The sequence below is a fragment of the Acipenser ruthenus genome, chromosome 26 (assembly GCF_902713425.1).
Source record: "Acipenser ruthenus chromosome 26, fAciRut3.2 maternal haplotype, whole genome shotgun sequence".
NCBI lineage: Eukaryota > Metazoa > Chordata > Actinopteri > Acipenseriformes > Acipenseridae > Acipenser > Acipenser ruthenus.
In genome coordinates this window covers 23,473,967-23,492,398 of record NC_081214.1, presented here as the reverse complement: position 1 = coordinate 23,492,398, position 18,432 = coordinate 23,473,967, and the positions used below count along the sequence as shown (strand labels likewise).

At 44.1% G+C, this 18,432-nt stretch overlaps 1 protein-coding gene across 4 annotated transcripts; it reads left to right on the top strand.

The window, feature by feature from the left end:
* Positions 1-2,233: 2,233 nt before the first annotated feature.
* LOC117412200 (four and a half LIM domains protein 1-like) lies at positions 2,234-18,215 on the top strand. Of its 4 annotated transcripts, XM_059001486.1 has the most exons (8): positions 2,234-2,391; positions 7,259-7,381; positions 7,758-7,793; positions 15,096-15,277; positions 15,578-15,752; positions 15,983-16,152; positions 16,471-16,657; positions 17,197-18,215. In XM_059001486.1, exons 4-8 carry the CDS (start codon positions 15,122-15,124, stop codon positions 17,349-17,351), a joined length of 843 nt encoding a protein of 280 aa, XP_058857469.1. In that variant the 5' UTR covers positions 2,234-2,391; positions 7,259-7,381; positions 7,758-7,793; positions 15,096-15,121; the 3' UTR covers positions 17,352-18,215. The 4 variants fall into 4 exon arrangements, with proteins under 4 accessions (XP_058857469.1, XP_034758849.1, XP_033876225.1 ...); XM_034902958.2 differs by lacking the exon at positions 7,758-7,793; XM_034020334.3 differs by lacking the exons at positions 7,259-7,381; positions 7,758-7,793 and having other exon boundaries at positions 2,248-2,391.
* Positions 18,216-18,432: the final 217 nt, after the last annotated feature.

Sequence of the window (18,432 nt, the reverse complement as noted above, 5' to 3'; positions counted from 1 at the left end):
CCCCTGAACGGATTCTTTCGTTCCCATCCAGCCCTCCTTCCTCCCAGATGCATGTTGTGTTACTCATTGTAGATGCACCCTACATCTGTATCTAGTTCAGGTCATCGATAGGGTGAACAGCTATCTGGTTTCGCTGGAGTTTCGATGAACTGTTGACTCTGCTGCCAGTGACACACACAATACCTGCGCAAAGCTCCATTATCAGTGTTTGCTGAGAAAAGGCTCTGCCTTGGAGAAGCACCTCCTTCTTGTGCAGCTGAACTCACAGGCGATTCTGGAACACAGGGGAACGTGGCTGGAGGAGCCCCCTGTACAGGTGAAAGTGGTATGAACCCAGTGAAGGGTGACTGTTCGACTGATCGAAATACTGCCATGGTTTTTAATCATTAAACTAGGGTCCTTCAGAGGAATGTCACAGATTGTTGGAACTCGAAACAGGAGCCTTATTTTAACAATCTAAACCAGGCATATCCAATCACGGCCCTGGAGGGCCAGTCCACTCCAGGGTTGGAACAAAGACCAGGACTGGAAGAGCCAGCTGATCTGAACAGTGGCGGTATTCAGATGTGCTGCTAGAGAGACTGAATGGACTCCCCAGGTCAGCGGTGCACACTGCTGCTGCCTGCAGCCTTCAGCAGAGCATTACACAGATCCCAGAAGCCAAACGAGATTAAGGCTGTTAGCCTGTGTGTTCAGTTTAATAAGGTGTAAGTTACCTTACATCTCTGTTAGAGACGCGTAACTATACCTGTGCACAAAGATCATGTCATGTGCCTACTTTTAAAATCCCCAAATTGAGATCTAATACGAGCCAGCGTGTCTGTATATCAAGCATCTTGAATTCATTGTCTTCAAACATGAAAACAGCCTCTTCACAACACCTTTTTTCAATCGCTCCTCAGTATCTATTTTCAATCTGACCAGGGCTGAGATTGCTGTAAATACATTGAATTGTTTTAGTTTTTGTTATATTTTTAAGTTGTTTGACTGCTTTTTAAATTGTTTTTATATAAAGTTGTTTCTTGTTGCCTTCTCTTGCCAGGACCCCCATGAAAATGAGATCTCAAGAGTTCTATCCTAGTTAAATAAATACATCTGAATTTGAATTACACGGACGGTTGACCTCAGTCCATCCTAAAATGACCTTTTTGGTTCTACAGCATATATTTAAGTCTACAGCAATGTGTGCTAATGCTAATGCAACACAAACCCAGCCTCCTGCTACAGCTTGTAACGCATGAGCTGCACAGTGAGGAAGAAGATTCTTCAGTGCAGACCACTAACCACTTGAAGAGTTAAACCTTTCAATGGCTTTGCAGTTATTGTCATCCTATTTATTAAGAAGTCAGAGCCCAGGCACTTCAGAGTGTTTACATGGCGCTGCCAACAGAGAGTGAAGCTGCAGCCTCACTGAGACACACAGTTAGTGTTGAAGCAGTCTGGTAAGATAAACTTGCTTTAGCAGCGCTACAGTAAAGCTGGCAGGGGTGTAAATGTGTCAGGACTAGTTTATTAAAAGACTCTTTGTATTTGACTCTTTGAATCCAGCTGATTCCTTCCTTTATTTTCAAAGGGGGAGATTGGCGATAACACAACTACATTTTATTACCTGAAAAAACACTCCTTTAAAAAAAAAAAAAAAAAAAATAATAATAATAATAATAATAATAATAATAATAATAATAATAATAATAAAGTTATGATTTTTCCCCAAACACTTTTAAATAAATGTTTTTGGAAAAATCATAAAAAACAACTTTTTTTAAGGAGTATGTTTGTATTGTATTTTGTATTTTTCCTTGTTCATTTAAGAGAGAAACTATACACCTGATATCTCCTCCTACAGTCTGTTCGGTTGTCTGCGCTGAAGTCGGGTTTATCTCCTTGTTTGAACCCTTGAAGTTAAACGGAACATCTGTATCCCACAAATAAAATGCCAGCTTTTTTTTGCAATTTACTTTTGGATGTGATCACCCAAATGGTCAGTTTCCTGAAGAATAACCCGTTTGAAGAAGCGCTCAGTTCCTTGTGTACCCTAAGGGCTTAGCCGCCCCCAGTGATACTGCAGCAGCGGTGAAGTGAACCCTTTCGATCAGGGTGTGTTGAGATGTTTGCTTTGCGCTTGTACTGGATCTGGAGACGCGCTCCTTGTGGTAGCGCTTATGAGGCTGGCCAATGGCAGCGAGCGCTCGTAACTTCGTGATGTTGAGATCATCGTTCATATGCATTTAGTGGGGTTTGGATCAAATCCCGTCTCCGGTCGCAACCACTTGAGTTTTTTTTTTCCTTTAAATGATTAAACCAGGAAAGAAAGCAGCCAGTCCCGACTTCCCCTTTTCAGATCCCCGCGGAGGCGAGAGGGTGGCAGGATTGCAACAGCGCACGGTGTCGGTAAGTGAGCGGTTCACAATTAAATAGCACTGATGAAGAGATGTCCTCCTGTAGATATTGTTTTATGTTTATGCAATTTGCATTTTATGTATGTATTATTATTTTTTTTTAAGTAAAGTCTTTTTTTGCATCATACCCTGATAGACCAGCTAAGGATATCCGAACATATTCACTTGAAAAACTGCCTGTAGTACCTGTTGCATTCTGTACCGTAGGCTATGCGTATATGCTGTCAGATTGTGTCAATACAATATATACATTCTATTTATTTATTTAGGGGATGGAATTATAACTTTTACATAAGAGTTGTAAGAAAACTTTTTAAAAACAATACTTTTCGATTTTGGTGCTCTTAAAAGTTAACTTGTTCCGCGGCTGCATTTCAATCTATTTATTGGTTCTTGTCTGAATTAAAGCAGTAGACAGCGAAAGCCATCTGTAGTGAAACGTGCCGATTCTCACTGGTGAAGGCGCTGCATCCTTGCACAGACACATACCAGAACTATAATTAGCTTTTTGCAAACGCGCCAGGTCTCGCTCTTTATTTTAGCTGGAGACTCCCTTTTTTAGTTAATATTTGACCTGTTTTCGTTTCTTCTTTTTTTTTTTTTTTTTTTATCTCTCCCGAAAACGCTATTTACGCCAATCGCTTGATTTAGAGCGATATAAATCTCATTAAAACAGTTTTCAGCTTAAGGTTCGGGTTGGGGTTTATTGGTTTCCTGTTAATAACTGTCAATAATTATAAAGTTAGGGGTTGTTAGCGTGTTTATGGATGTGTAAAGAATCTTACCAGGTTTGCATCACTGGTGTGTGTGTGTGTGTGTGTGTGGTGGTTCAGTCTGTGTGTGTGTGTGTGTGTGTGTGTGTCGGGAGCATCTTCTTGATTGATTGATTGAAAACGTGATCGCAATCAAGCACATTGATGGTTTTGGCGGAGTCGGTGCTAGAGTGTTTTAGGCTGGTCTACAGAATAACTGAGACGACTTTCTTTTCACTTGTCCTAAGAGCACTGAGTGTGTGTGTGTGTGTGTGTGTGTGTGTGTCGGTAATGGAATCTGTGAGTGCAGGTCAATCTGCTTGTTCCTGTCCACCCAAACCCACAGGACCGTTTTATTGCCTCTGTTTCTTATTGTGAGGCTAGCCAAGTACATGATGTCATTCCTGCTGAGCAAACCCAGCAACAATACCTGAACAAACAGTTACATTACTGCAACACTGTGTGAGACAACATACATCCCTCTGTACTGCAACCACGCTGCTGTACAAACACTGCACAAATATATATATATATACTATTCACAATGGTGACAGCGAGTAGATCTGAATGCAGTTACTGATATAGTGGATGACAAATTGCTTTTACAGGAGTTCAGAATCTGCGTCGCTGCCGCAGACATGTGCTGTAGGCTTCTCGTTCCGAAGTAGCTGATCAGTAGATGACAGTGGAGCTCTTCTTTAAAATGGACAGCAGATCTGAACTGAAATGAAAGCTATGTTTAAGCAAGATGAATAACATTTAAATGCTAAACCATTAACACCCTAATTGAGACCCAAAGTAATCCGGCCCCTTCTTGGAGGATTATAGAGGCGAGGTTGGCATGAGAGGTGTGGGCACTAGCCTAGAGCAGGCTTCCCAAGGGGAACACCACTGCTCCGCCTGCGCCTTCCTGCAGATGGGGTCTACTGCGGGAATGTGTGCAGGTTTCATCCAGGGATTGGAAATCCAGGCCGGCCAGAATATTGTTTCAAAGAAACTCTAATGACCGGTTTGACAATTTAGCAGGTCTGTTTGGAAGCGAGGCTGGCTCTGCTGCTCCGTGGATATACTGTATCAATGGAACGCCCTTCTAAAAGCTTGCCACAGATTCTTTGAAGTTTTACCATGCTTTTAGAATAGTTTACCCTGGTTTTCCATGTCGATTAATATGCTTCACCATTCCTCGCTGTCCCTTACAATGCTTCCCTGTGTTTTGGCATGTTTTCACTGTGCTTTATTACACTTTTATAAGGTCGGACTAGGAGCCTGATGACATAAAAAAAAAATAATAATTAAAAATCATTGTAAAGGAGTGACGTTCGGTGGCTGTATAACACAGACGAAGATGTTGACCAAAACGATCGTCAACTTGAACTATCGTGGGAAAGAGCCGGCTCAGATTTCTCACGTTTGTACGACTGCTTGGCACTCAGCTGAGGTATGATTTCTGATTGGTTGGTAGGCATGATATCACAGTGCAATCTCTAGAATACAAGTTTGAAAACAAACCTCCCCATCAATCACGCACGCACGCACACACACACACGCACGCACGCACACATGCACACACACACACGCACGCACGCACGCACACACACACGCACGCACACACACACACACACACACACACACACACACAAAAGGGAAACGATTCTGCTGGTTTTGGCTCCATGTTTTCTGATCTTCTTTGTTCTCTGAAACAATGTGCACAGTTTGCCAAGATTAAGGTCCAGGATTGCGTGCAGTTGTGAGGCAGCAAGCTTATCATAGGAGTGTTTAGCAAATTAAAATACCCACTCTGATCTCGGGGGGGCTAAAACTGAACAGTTTATCTTTGTATTTGTATTGTGGGTTGACTGTAATAAAATGAATAATACAGTAATTCAATCAAGGGGTTCTGATGACACGATGAACTACAAGAGCTAAGTCACCGGAACCCTGGGATCAAATTTCGACCTTTTGTGGTTTCGTTTTTTTACTTGTTCAGATACATGGTGTTTGACAAGCTAATCTCAAATCCCATGTCCGTTCTCTTGGGCTGTTGCGAGGGACCGCACTAGGAGCATGAGTGTGCACCAGGTCCAAAGCAATGAGACGAGGTGTTGTTAAACCACGATAAGCTAAACAACGATAACACAGTCAGGTGCTGTTAATCAAATCACGCTGCTTTCATTAGTCCTATCCCAACAGCCTGAAAATATAAATCCTCTGTTTAACCTTCAGTAGCCTACATGGGATACCTGCAATACCTGTGCTGCACTGACGTATAAGAGCAGTAAGACCCCCGAGATTCAGGAGCAATAATGTGACCCGTTGTGGACGCTGGCTGAATGAAAGGTGATTCCCGGTGCCTCGGTCACTTACTGAACATTGTGCCAAGTAGGCTGCTTGGCAGATAGAAACGAGACTCAAGGCGGTAATGGGAAGAAGCCTCAATCCTCTGATCCGTCCTGGCACATAACAAAGGGCCCTTTCTTTTGAACCGCAATCTGGGAAAGCCGACCTCTGCATTTGAATGCTCATATTTGAAAACTCATGTAATAGTGTGACAACGTTCTTCAGGGTTGTGTCCCTTTTAAAAACCAATATCTTTCCTTATCATACAGCAGTCGCAGTGAGGGATACAAATAACTCTTCAGTAAGCTGATAAAGCCCCCGGTCGCTTGGTACCGATAACAGCTGTCCCGCCTGCTCTAGTGTCTCAGACTGCAGGCAGTGCTAAGGCCAGCTATCCCCCAGACACCCCTCTGGCACAGCGCTGTGTTTCAGGGTTGCCGTGGTGACCGTGGCCTGTTGTGTTCTATTGAGTCAGTGAGTCAGTCGATGTTTTTATAGCCCTCTTACACAGATAGTAAAGAAGTCAAAGAGAACAACAGTCGCCCGGCAACAGTGAAGTGAGCCAGCAGCCGGGGGAGAGCTGGGGGGGGGCTAAAAAGAAACAAGATAAATGTTTGGTTTTGACTGTCCATTGGGTTGGGTTGGGTTGGGTTGGGGGGTTGGGGGGGGGGGGGGCGTGCTTCCTTAAAGGAGGAGAGGAAACACTAAAGAATATGTTTCAGAAATAGAAACCGTTCATGGTGTTGGTTTAACACCAGCTGCTGGAGTCGCTGTGGCCCGTTCCCTATCCACAGCATTCTTCAGGGGAGCGGTAATGCTTCCTTTGCCTGTTACGGATCTGTGAATGGGTTTATTTTAGATGCTGTCTGTTTGTTAGTTAAGAGCCTGGGAGCAGCAGGTCTGTTCTTGCGGATCTTGACGAATCTTCTCAATCGCTGCATTTACCGTGATGTCATCCCTCACGCACGCTCTACAGATGAACTGGTCTCCTTTGGTGTTTGAATACAGTGCAGGCCTCTTTCCATGTCAGGGGAATGGGGCTTCACCACACCAACACTGGAGCGCAGGGCGGGGAACGTTTCTCTGAACTTTGCATTTCTTTTTGTTGCACAATCCCAGTCATTGGAGTTGGGTTTGTGGATAACTTTAGAGGTGTAACCTTACATATACAGAACCCCAAGTTCAAGCCAGCCCCACACAGCAACGGGGGTTAGTTTCCGTTTTCTTCCATCATTATTATTATTATTATTATTATTATTATTATTATTATTATTATTATTATTTCTTTTTTCTTCAAGACATTTGCCTTAGCCAAAATAAAACTTCCATTATTAAAATCCCAACAAACCCCCTTCCCTCAGTGGGGGGCCAGGTTCAGAGGGGACACTCCAAAAACATTATTTTGCTGTTAACATCTTGAAATGTCATTTGTAGTAAACTGGGGTTCTTTGTCAGACAATGCATCACTTCCTGGAACCAAACCATTACTTTTAAGAAAAAAAAAAAAATTACAAATGACTTTTTGGGGGAGAGAGACTCTAATACAGAGAGTATTATAGCATACAGCAGTGAGATGCTCTATAGTGTTATATTATACTGAGGTGTCTACATATTTCAATGAATAGATCTGTTACAAATGAAATGCTGAACTAAACAAAAAAAAAAAGGTCCATAAAAAAAGCTTGTATCCTTGCAGGATTAAAGAATAATAAAAAACAAGACCTGCAGAATGTGTGTCAAATGTGAGTCTGAAGTGATCTCTCATTTCAGCGAGACAACATATCCTGGGCGTTTCGGCCAGTCTCCAAGCTGCATATCCTGTGCGTTTCAGCCAGTCTCCAAGCTGCAGTCCTGCAGAGAGGGTTCACAGTTTCATCACGTAAAGAGGATCAGGTCAGTTTGCGTTTCCATTTGGGCTTCTCATTGTTTGTATTGCGCCCCTGTGCTGCTGTCGATGAAGTTCTGGCAGGACGGCAGGCGAGGGAGGTGGGGGTGAGGCAACCCGAAACTCTGGAAGCAAATTCCACAAGAGACCCAAGGGCAAGAATTAAACAGAATGAAACAAGCGAGAAAGTGCTAGAGTAATCTAACTGCGACAGTGCCGTTTCTTACATTTCAACAGAGTCTCAGAGCTCCTGCCTGTCCGTTTGAGACATAACAGCACGTTCTAATGATACAGTATGTATAACAGCACACTGTAATGATACAATATGTATAACAGCACACTGTAATGATACAATATGTATAACAGCGTGCTCTAATTATGCAGATCATGTTGTGAGACGCAGGGCTGCTTTGTAATAAGGTAAGTTCTCAATACTGATGTTTTCCTGTAATTTAAAACTTTAATGAGATGCAGATTCGGATTACCGACAGTAAATCAGATTTATTTTCCCTGATTTTGTTTTGAAGTGACCCTTTTCAGCTGTGCAGCTCGTCTGTCGATCCCCGTTTGCAGTGCTTCTGTCTCTGGTGGGTGGGCTGGCTTGCAGGATTACTGGCTATTTCTGTAGCCCCTGGTCGGAGCACAGACTGCTGTTTGCAAGGATGCCTCCACAGGGTGCAGAGTGCTCTGGAGACAGGAAGCTATCTCAACTATGTGCTCTCATACCACAGGCTGCACAACCTGATTGGAACGATAACACGTAAAATACCTTCCAGTGTGCTGAGCAGTGTTCCTTTCAGTAAATAAACATCTCCTTTAACTGCTGACGTATACCAGCCGTTCACAACATGTCACTCCCATTCTTCAGTCACTGCACTGGCTTCCTGTTAAATTCAGGACTGAGTTTAAAATTCTGCTCACTATTTCTAATGCCCTACATGGCCTTGGTCCTCGGTGTTTGCAGGAGCTGTTGGTACCTGTGCTCCTAGTCTCAGCGTGTAATCAGTAAATGCTGAACAACTGGGGGTTCCAAGAAGTCACTTCGAATCAGGAGGGGCTTTTAGTTGTTCTGCCCCGTGCCTCTGGAACTCTGCCCCAGTCTATAGAAATGCTGACACAGTTGAATCTTTTTTACTGTAAATCGCCCTGGGGTGCTCTGCATGAAGAACACTATATAAAAGCAAACTGTATTGTAACAATTTGAGCAGCATAATTAGCAAGAAAACTAATGAATAAAATCAACTGCTCCTTGTTGGTAACTACAGCTGTTTCTTTCTAGCCAGATTCCTCTGGCTAATTCTCAAAAACACATTCCTGTTCCACCAAGGTCATTTTTATTCACACAATTAAAGCAGAACGCTCCACATCCAGGGATCGAGAGTGAGAGGGTTGAGAGAGCGAGAGAGGGTTAAGAGAGAGTGGTTTTGATTTCAGCGCTCTCCAGAACAGAACTGGCATCCATCGGGATGTAATTCTAGTTAATTGGAAGACAATGCAACATTGTCTTGTGGTCTAGACCAGACCTTTCCATCCAGACCCATTTAAGCAATGCACAGCGCAGCAAAGGGCAGGACAGCAGCCAAGGTATGCACACGGAGTGGCAGAAACAGAGTGAAAAAAACAGCTGCAAAACAGCAGCTCTCCCTTCTGAAAAATACACAGATCCCTACTAAACGATGGCCTTCCCAGGAACAGATCATACCGCTGCAGCTCCTGACGTTCCTAGAAGAAACTTTGTAAACGTCGATGACATACATTTAGATTAGTGGATCTCAGTTCTGGACCGCGAGATCCATTCCGGTCCTGGTCTTTATTCCAAGCCGGTCCTGAACTAGTTCATTGTTTTAGAACCTGCTTGGACGAAAAACCTGGACTGGACTGGATTGGATCCCGGGGTCAGAATTGAGCACCGATTTTAAACTGCAGGATGCAGAAGACTTGAGAGAGACATACAGTGGAAAGGTTCCCAAGTTCCTTGTAGTAGTTCTCTCTCTCTTTCTTTCATTACTCTCTCTCCATGTACCCGATTCTCTCTTTGTATTTGTCCACCCCACTCCCCCACCTCTCCCTCCCTCGCTGGAGAATGCTCTGGGTTCCACAGGGCTCGCCAGCTCTTTGTTCTTCCAGTACTCACTCAGTTTGTAAGCACTTCCCACTTAAGGTGTTATTGTTTACCTTCCTGTGTTAAGATTTTATTTTAAGTTCTGGAATGACATTGCGAATAATTAGTGAATAGAATGCTTGTCCAGAACTATGAAGCTGTCAGTGGTAGGGTATGCATGAATACTAAAAGAAACTAGCGAACAATTATTTGACTTAAGTATTCCGGAGAGAGAGGAGGGCGATGATCACAATGCTGCTGGCTTCCTCGTCGTCCAGAGCATGGATTGAAAGGGGAAAGAATTAGTCAGCAGCCCAGCTGCTATCAGTGAGGACAGAGCATTACTGAGAGGGGAGAGGGAGAGGGATTGTATCCTGGCTAATTGGGTCCAGCAGACTCAATACATTATTGATAACTAGATCTCCAGGGAGGAAGCAGCATTCATTACCAAAACATATTGCTGTAAACCAGAGGTCTGGTTAATACAATCTGGCACAAACGGAGCCTTCTAATAGCATTTCCAACGAGAGCCGAATTTAGACTGACCACAAACTCACTCCCCATTTGTTTGGATTAGTTTGCTTATTACTGCAAATGGGCTTCGCCGAAATCCCCTCAAGCCCCTTTTTACATTTTTACAATTGAATTTGCATCACTACAGTTATGCTCTCATATTGAATTTGCTGGATTCATGTGCCTCTCAATACAGAGTTGCATTTGCTGGCTTCAGTGTGCCTCAATACAGAGTTGAGTTTGCTGGCTCCAATGTGCCTCTCAATACAGAGTTGAGTTTGCTGGCTCCAATGTGCCTCTCAATACAGAGTTGAGTTTGCTGGCTCCAATGTGCCTCTCAATACAGAGTTGAGTTCGCTGGCTCCAATATGCCGGACTGAATTTTTGTGTCTTTATTGAATCCGTTGTCTGCAGCATTCCTTCGTCAGATTGATAAATGCTGTGTTTAATATATTTGAACTCATGTTGGATTTTTGGCTGTATAAACTTGGCTAGACTCACAATCACATAGTTTCCTGTATGAGTCATTCCATCCCACTCAGACTCACTGACACGCACGCACGCACACACACACACACATTCTCCCAGGTATGTCAGTTGTTAAGAGAACCCCAAGCTCTCAGTCTGAGTATCAGAACAGTTCACATATTGTTTTTTTCCCCCATATGAAAAACACCCAAATAGCGGAGGTCTTGGCTTCTCTCTGGTCTTGGCGTGTGCATCAAACAGGCCCACACGACGCGCGCACACACACACACACACACACACACACACACACACACACACACACACACCCACCAAGGCTAGATTTCAAACTGCATTCTCATGGTTCTCCACAGCAGTACAAATGAAAAGGGTTCTGTCCTCAGTAAAGCCTGTTCTTCAATACAGTAAAACACTGATGTCCTCCTGATGGATATCATGCACTCACAGGGATGCACACGCTAACAGGCAACACACACACACGTTATAATCACCTCCCCACTGGAGCCTTTTGGCAACAGCTACCCTTGTACAGCAATCTCACTGAAAGAGGAGATCCTGCACTCTTTATGTGACAGACCAGACACTGCAAAGAGTGAATGAGAAATACACTCTCCGCTTGCTTAGAGGCAGCCACCGGACACTTATAAACACACACATCTCTTTCACACTATCTTTTCTGTCTGTAGTAATACCAGAGGTATTTGCCCGGTCTCCCCCCCTCTCTCTCTCTTGCCCTTTCTCTCCTGGCTCCTATTCTTTTGCTGGATATCCTAAAATGGTCTGAATGGTTTAGAGGCAGATTTGGAGGTTTCATCCTGGGAGGGGACGGGAGGGTGTATTAATATCCCTCCCCTGGAAGGGTCAGCCACCACACTGCCCAGAGCCTAATCAGCTGAAGGCTGGACAGTCGCTCTCTCTCTGTCTCTCTCTGTCACACAATGGCTACTCAGAGGCACTCAGGTAAGCAAGCGGTGGTTACTATTTGTTACTGCTTGTGGTTTACATGAAGCGGAGTCTCGGGACTTGCTTGTGGTTTACATGAAGCTGAGTGAAGTTTCTGGATTGTATTGTAATTAATGTTTTTTTTTCCTTGTAAATTGTAGCAGTGATCAGGGTCGAGGCAGAAACTTGCTCGCTAAGCTTGATATTTACTTTTCTGTTCGACTTGAAGGCTGGGATCCCCAGTTCAGAGTTCTCTGTATTGTGTTGGGTTTGCTGTGTCTCAGATCCCCCAGTTCAGAGTTCTCTGTATTGTGTTGGGTTTGCTGTGTCTCAGATCCCCAGTTCAGAGTTCTCTGTATTGTGTTGGGTTTGCTGTGTCTCAGATCCCCCAGTTCAGAGTTCTCTGTATTGTGTTGGGTTTGCTGTGTCTCAGATCCCCCAGTTCAGAGTTCTCTGTATTGTGTTGGGTTTGCTGTGTCTCAGATCCCCCAGTTCAGAGTTCTCTGTATTGTGTTGGGTTTGCTGTGTCTCAGATCCCCAGTTCAGAGTTCTCTGTATTGTGTTGGGTTTGCTGTGTCTCAGATCCCCCAGTTCAGAGTTCTCTGTATTGTGTTGGGTTTGCTGTGTCTCAGATCCCCCAGTTCAGAGTTCTCTGTATTGTGTTGGGTTTGCTGTGTCTCAGATCCCCCAGTTCAGAGTTCTCTGTATTGTGTTGGGTTTGCTGTGTCTCAGATCCCCCAGTTCAGAGTTCTCTGTATTGTGTTGGGTTTGCTGTGTCTCAGATCCCCCAGTTCAGAGTTCTCTGTATTGTGTTGGGTTTGCTGTGTCTCAGATCCCCCAGTTCAGAGTTCTCTGTATTGTGTTGGGTTTGCTGTGTCTCAGATCCCCCAGTTCAGAGTTCTCTGTATTGTGTTGGGTTTGCTGTGTCTCAGATCCCCCAGTTCAGAGTTCTCTGTATTGTGTTGGGTTTGCTGTGTCTCAGATCCCCCAGTTCAGAGTTCTCTGTATTGTATTGGGTTTGCTGTGTCTCAGATCCCCCAGTTCAGAGTTCTCTGTATTGTATTGGGTTTGCTGTGTCTCAGATCCTCAGTCCTGAGTTCTGTTGTATTGAATTAGCTGGCTCTCAGATCCCCAGTACTGTTCTCTATATTATATTGAATTTACTTGCTCTCAGAATCCCCAGCACGGAGTTCTCTTGTACTGAATTAGCTGGCGCTCGGATCCCCAGTACGGAGTTCTCTTGTATTGAATTTGGTTGCTCTCAGATCCCCAGTACTGAGCTCTCTATGCTATACTCAATTGCATTTCTTGGCTCTGTGTTGTCAATTCTCTGTATTTGTCTTTGGCACTGCTAGATCCCCTCTAAAGCCTGCGTGGCATTTAATGCTCTTCAGTGTTGACATGGTGGCAGGTGGGCACTTCACAGCAGAATCTGGCACTGTCTGCCCCCCCCCAGCACTAGGATTTAGGATGACTAATACTGGACTTGCAAGTGATCCCTACTGCACAGCTGTAGTCGTTATCCACTCGGGAATTCATATTTTGACACTGAAATCATTCCCTGGATTCAGGGCTGGAGGAGAACAGGTCGTCCAAAAGCTTTTTCAGTAGAATGAGAAGAACCCAGCTGGGGGTCTAACAAAGTGCACACGACCTGGGTGTGGGTGAAGCTTCTGCTCCAGTGCAGAGCTGTATCGTGAGAGCCTGTCCACGCTGCCTGAACAACGAGCCATGCATTGAAACCAGGAGTCTGCCATTCCACTTCATTCACAGTCAGGTTTTCAACACGAAGGCCTGTGTGTGATCTGAGTTCACTCGTTCTGTCTCTGACCCGGTACCTTGAATACAGGGCACTAGGGGTCTGAACCTTCAACACGTGAAACTCAAGCCAAGGATGGTTAATGCTGCTGTACGTGTCGCTGCTCAATGAGAAAGGCTGCAGTGTGAGAGGCTGCCTGGCTGCTTGGAACTTGGAACATGGAATGCTCGTGGGTGAGGTTCTTTATTGGTTTAAAGGGACTCTGTGATTTATGATGGTGATAATGATATGTTGGCAGCATGAAAGGGGTGATCTATGTTTTCTATAAATACAATGACGCCCCCCCCCCCCATGGAAACGTGTTATTAGAATCTTGTTCTGTATGGCTCAACGCTGAAACCCTCTGATTTATGGACATCTGTTTGTAATTACGTGGGCAGTTACAGCATCTGTTGGTAATTATGTGTGCAGTTATAAGCTATGCACAGAGTTTTACTGTGCTATGACCTAATGTCGTTCGGCTGCATTTCACTGGCATCAGGCAGACAGAAGAAAGAAGGCAGTTTGGAGCAGTGAAGCCGCCTGCTGTCTCAAATTCAGCTTGGTATTTTCTGGCTTCAGTAGCGTCTTTTTAAAAGGCACCTCTTTTAATATCTTTTGAAATGCTGCACATCCGGCTCATGTACACTGAACAAAGACACAAGCCGAAACGCTGGTCTGCTTGACTTCGATTTCAAGGAACAAGCTGGGATTTGCTGAAGAACTACAGGCTAACAACATGTTATCATAATTGTTGTTCCATCAGCGATTTTATACGCCAACATCTGGTTAATTAAACAGATTCAATGAAAAACAATAGGATTTTATAATTTCACAGGACTGCAATAAAGAGACAGGAGAGAGGGTTTAATGGGCACCCCCTGTCACATTCAAACCTGTTGGGGGAGGTGGACAGTGTAAAGTTGACATTCGCTAGACAGCGTTACAGGCCTTGCCCTGCACACTACCAGAGAGCTTTCAGAAAAAAAAAAAAAAACTGTTAGATTTCTTTAGAAATGTCATTGCAAGACGCAGACAGATTATTTTAGTACCAAGGCTCCACTGATGACAAACGGGGACATGATTTATAAACATAAGAATGTAAAGTGTGGGTGTGCTGGTCTTTTAATCCGCCTGGCTGGTAGTATAAACTGCACAACTGTTAAGAAATGTTGCTCCGTGGAGATTCACCAGCCCTGGGCTATCCAGAGCAGCCGTTGAAGGACTGTGCGAGTCTCGTACCACTGGAAGGGTTCAGCTCCCTCTTTTGATTGTTGCTAAGCTTTCTGTGTAAGATCAGTGCAGGCTTCTGTTGGGTGTGGTTTGCACTGGACCCTTTTGAAAACAGAGCAGCTTCACTCTGCAAGGCAGCGTCCGGCTGAGTTGAACTCTGGCGCCTCTCGCTGGTGAAATGCTGGTACTGCAATGTACAATTGCAGGACGAGGGGGAAACCTGTGAATGCGCTGCAATCCAAAAATCCATTTATAAGACGTCTATAAACGTGGTATTTAAGGATGGACGGTTATTAACACGCACTAAATGGCAGGCCCTGTAAGGTCATGTACTTTAATTCCCAGGATTTTAACATTATGTTTTACTTCTATTCATTTCAGGAGTTACAAGCACTTCCCACTTAAGGTGTTATTGTTTACCTTTGTAAAGATTTTACCAAGGTCGAGGAAATCTATAAAGACATTATGAAACATATTGGTAATAATGTAATCCTTGTATAGTAGGTGTGTAACTGGTAGAATATGTATCAATACTAGAAACTAGTAAGCAGCTATTTGACACAAGCATCCTAGAGCGAGAGAAAGAACAGGGCGATGATCACAATGCTACTGTAGTGAGTGTGTACGGCCGTTTCCATTGTTCACGCAGGTCCGCGCAGCTACACGATCAACACCATGACAGACCGCTTCGACTGCCATTACTGCCACGACTCTCTGTACGGCAAGAAGTACATCAAGAAGGACGAGAAGCACTGCTGCCTGCGCTGCTTCGACAAGTTCTGCGCCAACACCTGCGCAGAGTGCCGGCGCCCCATCGGATCAGACGCCAAGGTGGGGGCAGGATCCCAACAAACTGGCTCCAGTTAGGGTCTGGGCATAAGTTTCCTTTTTCAATAATTAAATGGAAGTTTATTAAAAGTGTAACGCTTCCGATGCTTTGGGTGTTAAGAGTATGATAAAACAGGACCCAGTTTTACACAATTTCTCCCTGGTTTGCATCTATGTGTGGAATCAACTGATCCCCAAAACAGCATTAAAAAAAACCCATATCAATTGTGCGATCCATGGTAGGGTTTATTAACGCAGTGTTATGGCTGTCTCAATCCGTGCCCTGCTCCTCTGTCTCTGCAGGAGCTGCACCATAAGAACCGGTACTGGCACGAGGATTGTTTCCGCTGCGCTAAGTGCTACAAGCCCCTGGGCAACGAGCCCTTCTCCGCCAAGGACGACAAGATCCTGTGCAACAAGTGCAGCTCCCGGGAGGACTCTGCCCGCTGCCACGGCTGCTACAAACCCGTTCTGCCAGGTACCACGCCTGCAAGAGCACCCACGTGTCAAGTGCTGGCGCCTGCTGTTGTGCGTCCTATATGTTACCAGTGCTGACCCCTCTAGGCGTGCCTGTGTGTTGCTGATTTCTCAAGATGTTGTTTTGTGTGTGTGTGTGTGTGTGTGCAACGAGTAAAAGGACGACTGTTGTACCTGATTGTTCAGAAAACGTTTCTAACTAACCAATGTAAAAACACATGGTCTGTGCAGGAACTCAGAGTGTGGCGTACAAGGGCAACACCTGGCACGAGGAGTGCTTCACCTGCTTCCAGTGCAAGCTCCCCATCGGATCACAGAGCTTCCTGACCAAGGGAGAGGACACTTACTGTACCTCCTGCCACGAGAAGAAGTTTGCCAAGATCTGCGTCCACTGCAAGAAGGTAACGCTCTCCCCTCTCCCCCCTCCCAGCTGACAAACCTGGCTAGCTTCAGCTGGTAATCTGTGTGTGTTCGGGCACCTCCGTTTCAAACTGGACCGTGTAGGTACAGGGGTGTTCTCATCAACGGCTAGCAGTGTATTGCATGTGTCAGTGGCCCGAGAGAGAAAAAAATATTACACAGCAGCAATTTATATACCGGTACAGAGCTGCTAAACTAGAACCTATTGTAAGAAATGAATGCGGTTTAAATGTAGTTCTGAGAGGGAGGGGGCCCTGGTGTCTGAGCCGGCATGTGGTCATGTTTGTCGTTGCTCACAGGCCATTACTTCTGGTGGGGTCAGCTACCAGGACCAGCCCTGGCACTCAGAGTGCTTCGTCTGCAACACCTGCAAGAAACCCCTGGCTGGGCAGCGCTTCACTGCCCACGAGGACCACCTGTACTGCGTGGACTGCTACAAGACCACCGTGGCCAAGAAGTGCTCCGGCTGCGACAACCCCATCACCGGTGAGTCGCTCTTCACTCTGTGTTCCGGTTCCATTTCTGTGATTCGGGTCCAGACCCGATCTAAAGAGTCCGAAATGCCAGACCCCTTCAATCCCATTACAAATAGCCCTCAGTCTTGTCACAAAACCTTCTGTAGCTTTTGAATCAAAATCCATCTCCTGGGCATGCCTCTGAGAGGCTACGTGATCTCAAGCCACGTCACAGCACTGCAGTATTTAAGGAGTGACACTCCGTTAGCAATACAAGATAGATAATTGACCATGGCCACAGTTACACATCCCAAGGATTCATTATCTTGCAGGAAAGCCCAGTGTGTTACAATTTTCAGGTGAATTATTTTTAATGTGTTTAGGATGCTTAATACAAAACCCATAACAGTTCCAAGACTAGAAGCTTAGCGGTCATTATCCCCAGCGATAGACGCCAGTTTAGAAACTGGAAAGCGGAATGCGAACGAAGACAATCCACAGGGTTTAAAAGAGAAAGCATTAGGCAAGCTAACTAATATATATAAAAAAATGTCTTTCTTCATTTTCAAGGATTTGGGAAAGGGACCAATGTGGTGAATTACGAGGGACAATCCTGGCATGAGTACTGCTTCACCTGCAAGAAGTGCTCCCTCTCGCTGGCCAACAAGCACTTCGTCACCCACAGTGAAGCCATCTACTGCCCGGACTGCGCCAAGAAGCTGTGAACAGCAGGGGTACAGGCCTGTACACCTCGAGAGGGGAGAAGAAACGATTTGAAACAAGTTCAGTATAGTGGGCCTATATTGTAATTCAAGTTGCACTAGCACGCCCCTTGCATGATTATAGTTAGACAGGCACCTGCATTACTAGAACTGAGTCAGCTGCAGATGTAATGGAATGCAAACCAAAAGCATCAGCAATCAAGTGGCAGTGTCAAAGTGATGGCTCACTATGCAGGCTTGAAATGATTTTATTTTTTACTGCTTCCTCCCCAAGAAATCAGCATTTATCTATTGAAGTAATTCAGACTTCGTAAGCATGCATGATAACCAATTACTTTATGGATCTTTGCTAAGGGTTTGAATTGCATTTATGATTAAGGGCCTTTTTTTCTGGAATGCTTTTGCTCTGACAGTAGTATGGATTTTCTTGAAAGCAGCATTAATACAGCTTTAAGTATTTGTAAGGGTGATTTATGACAGTTAGCTAAATAACAGTAAGCAACTACTTTATGTAAGCACATATATTAACTAATATTTAGGGATATAAAATATATATATATATCTATATATCTATATATCATATATATATATATATATATATATATATATATATATATATATATATATATATATATCTATATATCATATATATATATATATATATATATATATATATATATATATATATATATATATATATAATCTTTTAATTTTAATCTTACAATAGGGCAGGTGAGCATGTTGAAACATTGTGTCAATACTCTAACCACACATATTAATGACTTGCTGTAATCATGAATATTTGAGTAACATTACATTTTCCAGTGAAATGGCAATTAAATGCAAGAATAAACTGGGTGAAAATGATGCACATATATCTGTGTATTTATTTACAATCTAGGCAGCAGCTGATCAAATACGCTACACAAATATGTTCATCCTTTTTTTAATTTTGCAAAACTTTATTTAACGCTTCATATTTTATCAGTACATTTAAGATCTATTTACATAGAGCTGTGAACAGAGCATTCAACAACATCTGCACAGCAAGAGACATCTTCAGAGACCGCTTGCAAAATGATTG

Coding starts and splice junctions, on each gene's coding strand:
- LOC117412200 (XM_034020331.3), top strand. CDS start 11,412: ATGGCTACTCAGAGGCACTCAG. Junction 11,434..15,095: donor GGCTACTCAGAGGCACTCAG/GTAAGCAAGCGG, acceptor TTGTTCACGCAG/GTCCGCGCAGCTACACGATC. Junction 16,153..16,470: donor TCTGCGTCCACTGCAAGAAG/GTAACGCTCTCC, acceptor CGTTGCTCACAG/GCCATTACTTCTGGTGGGGT.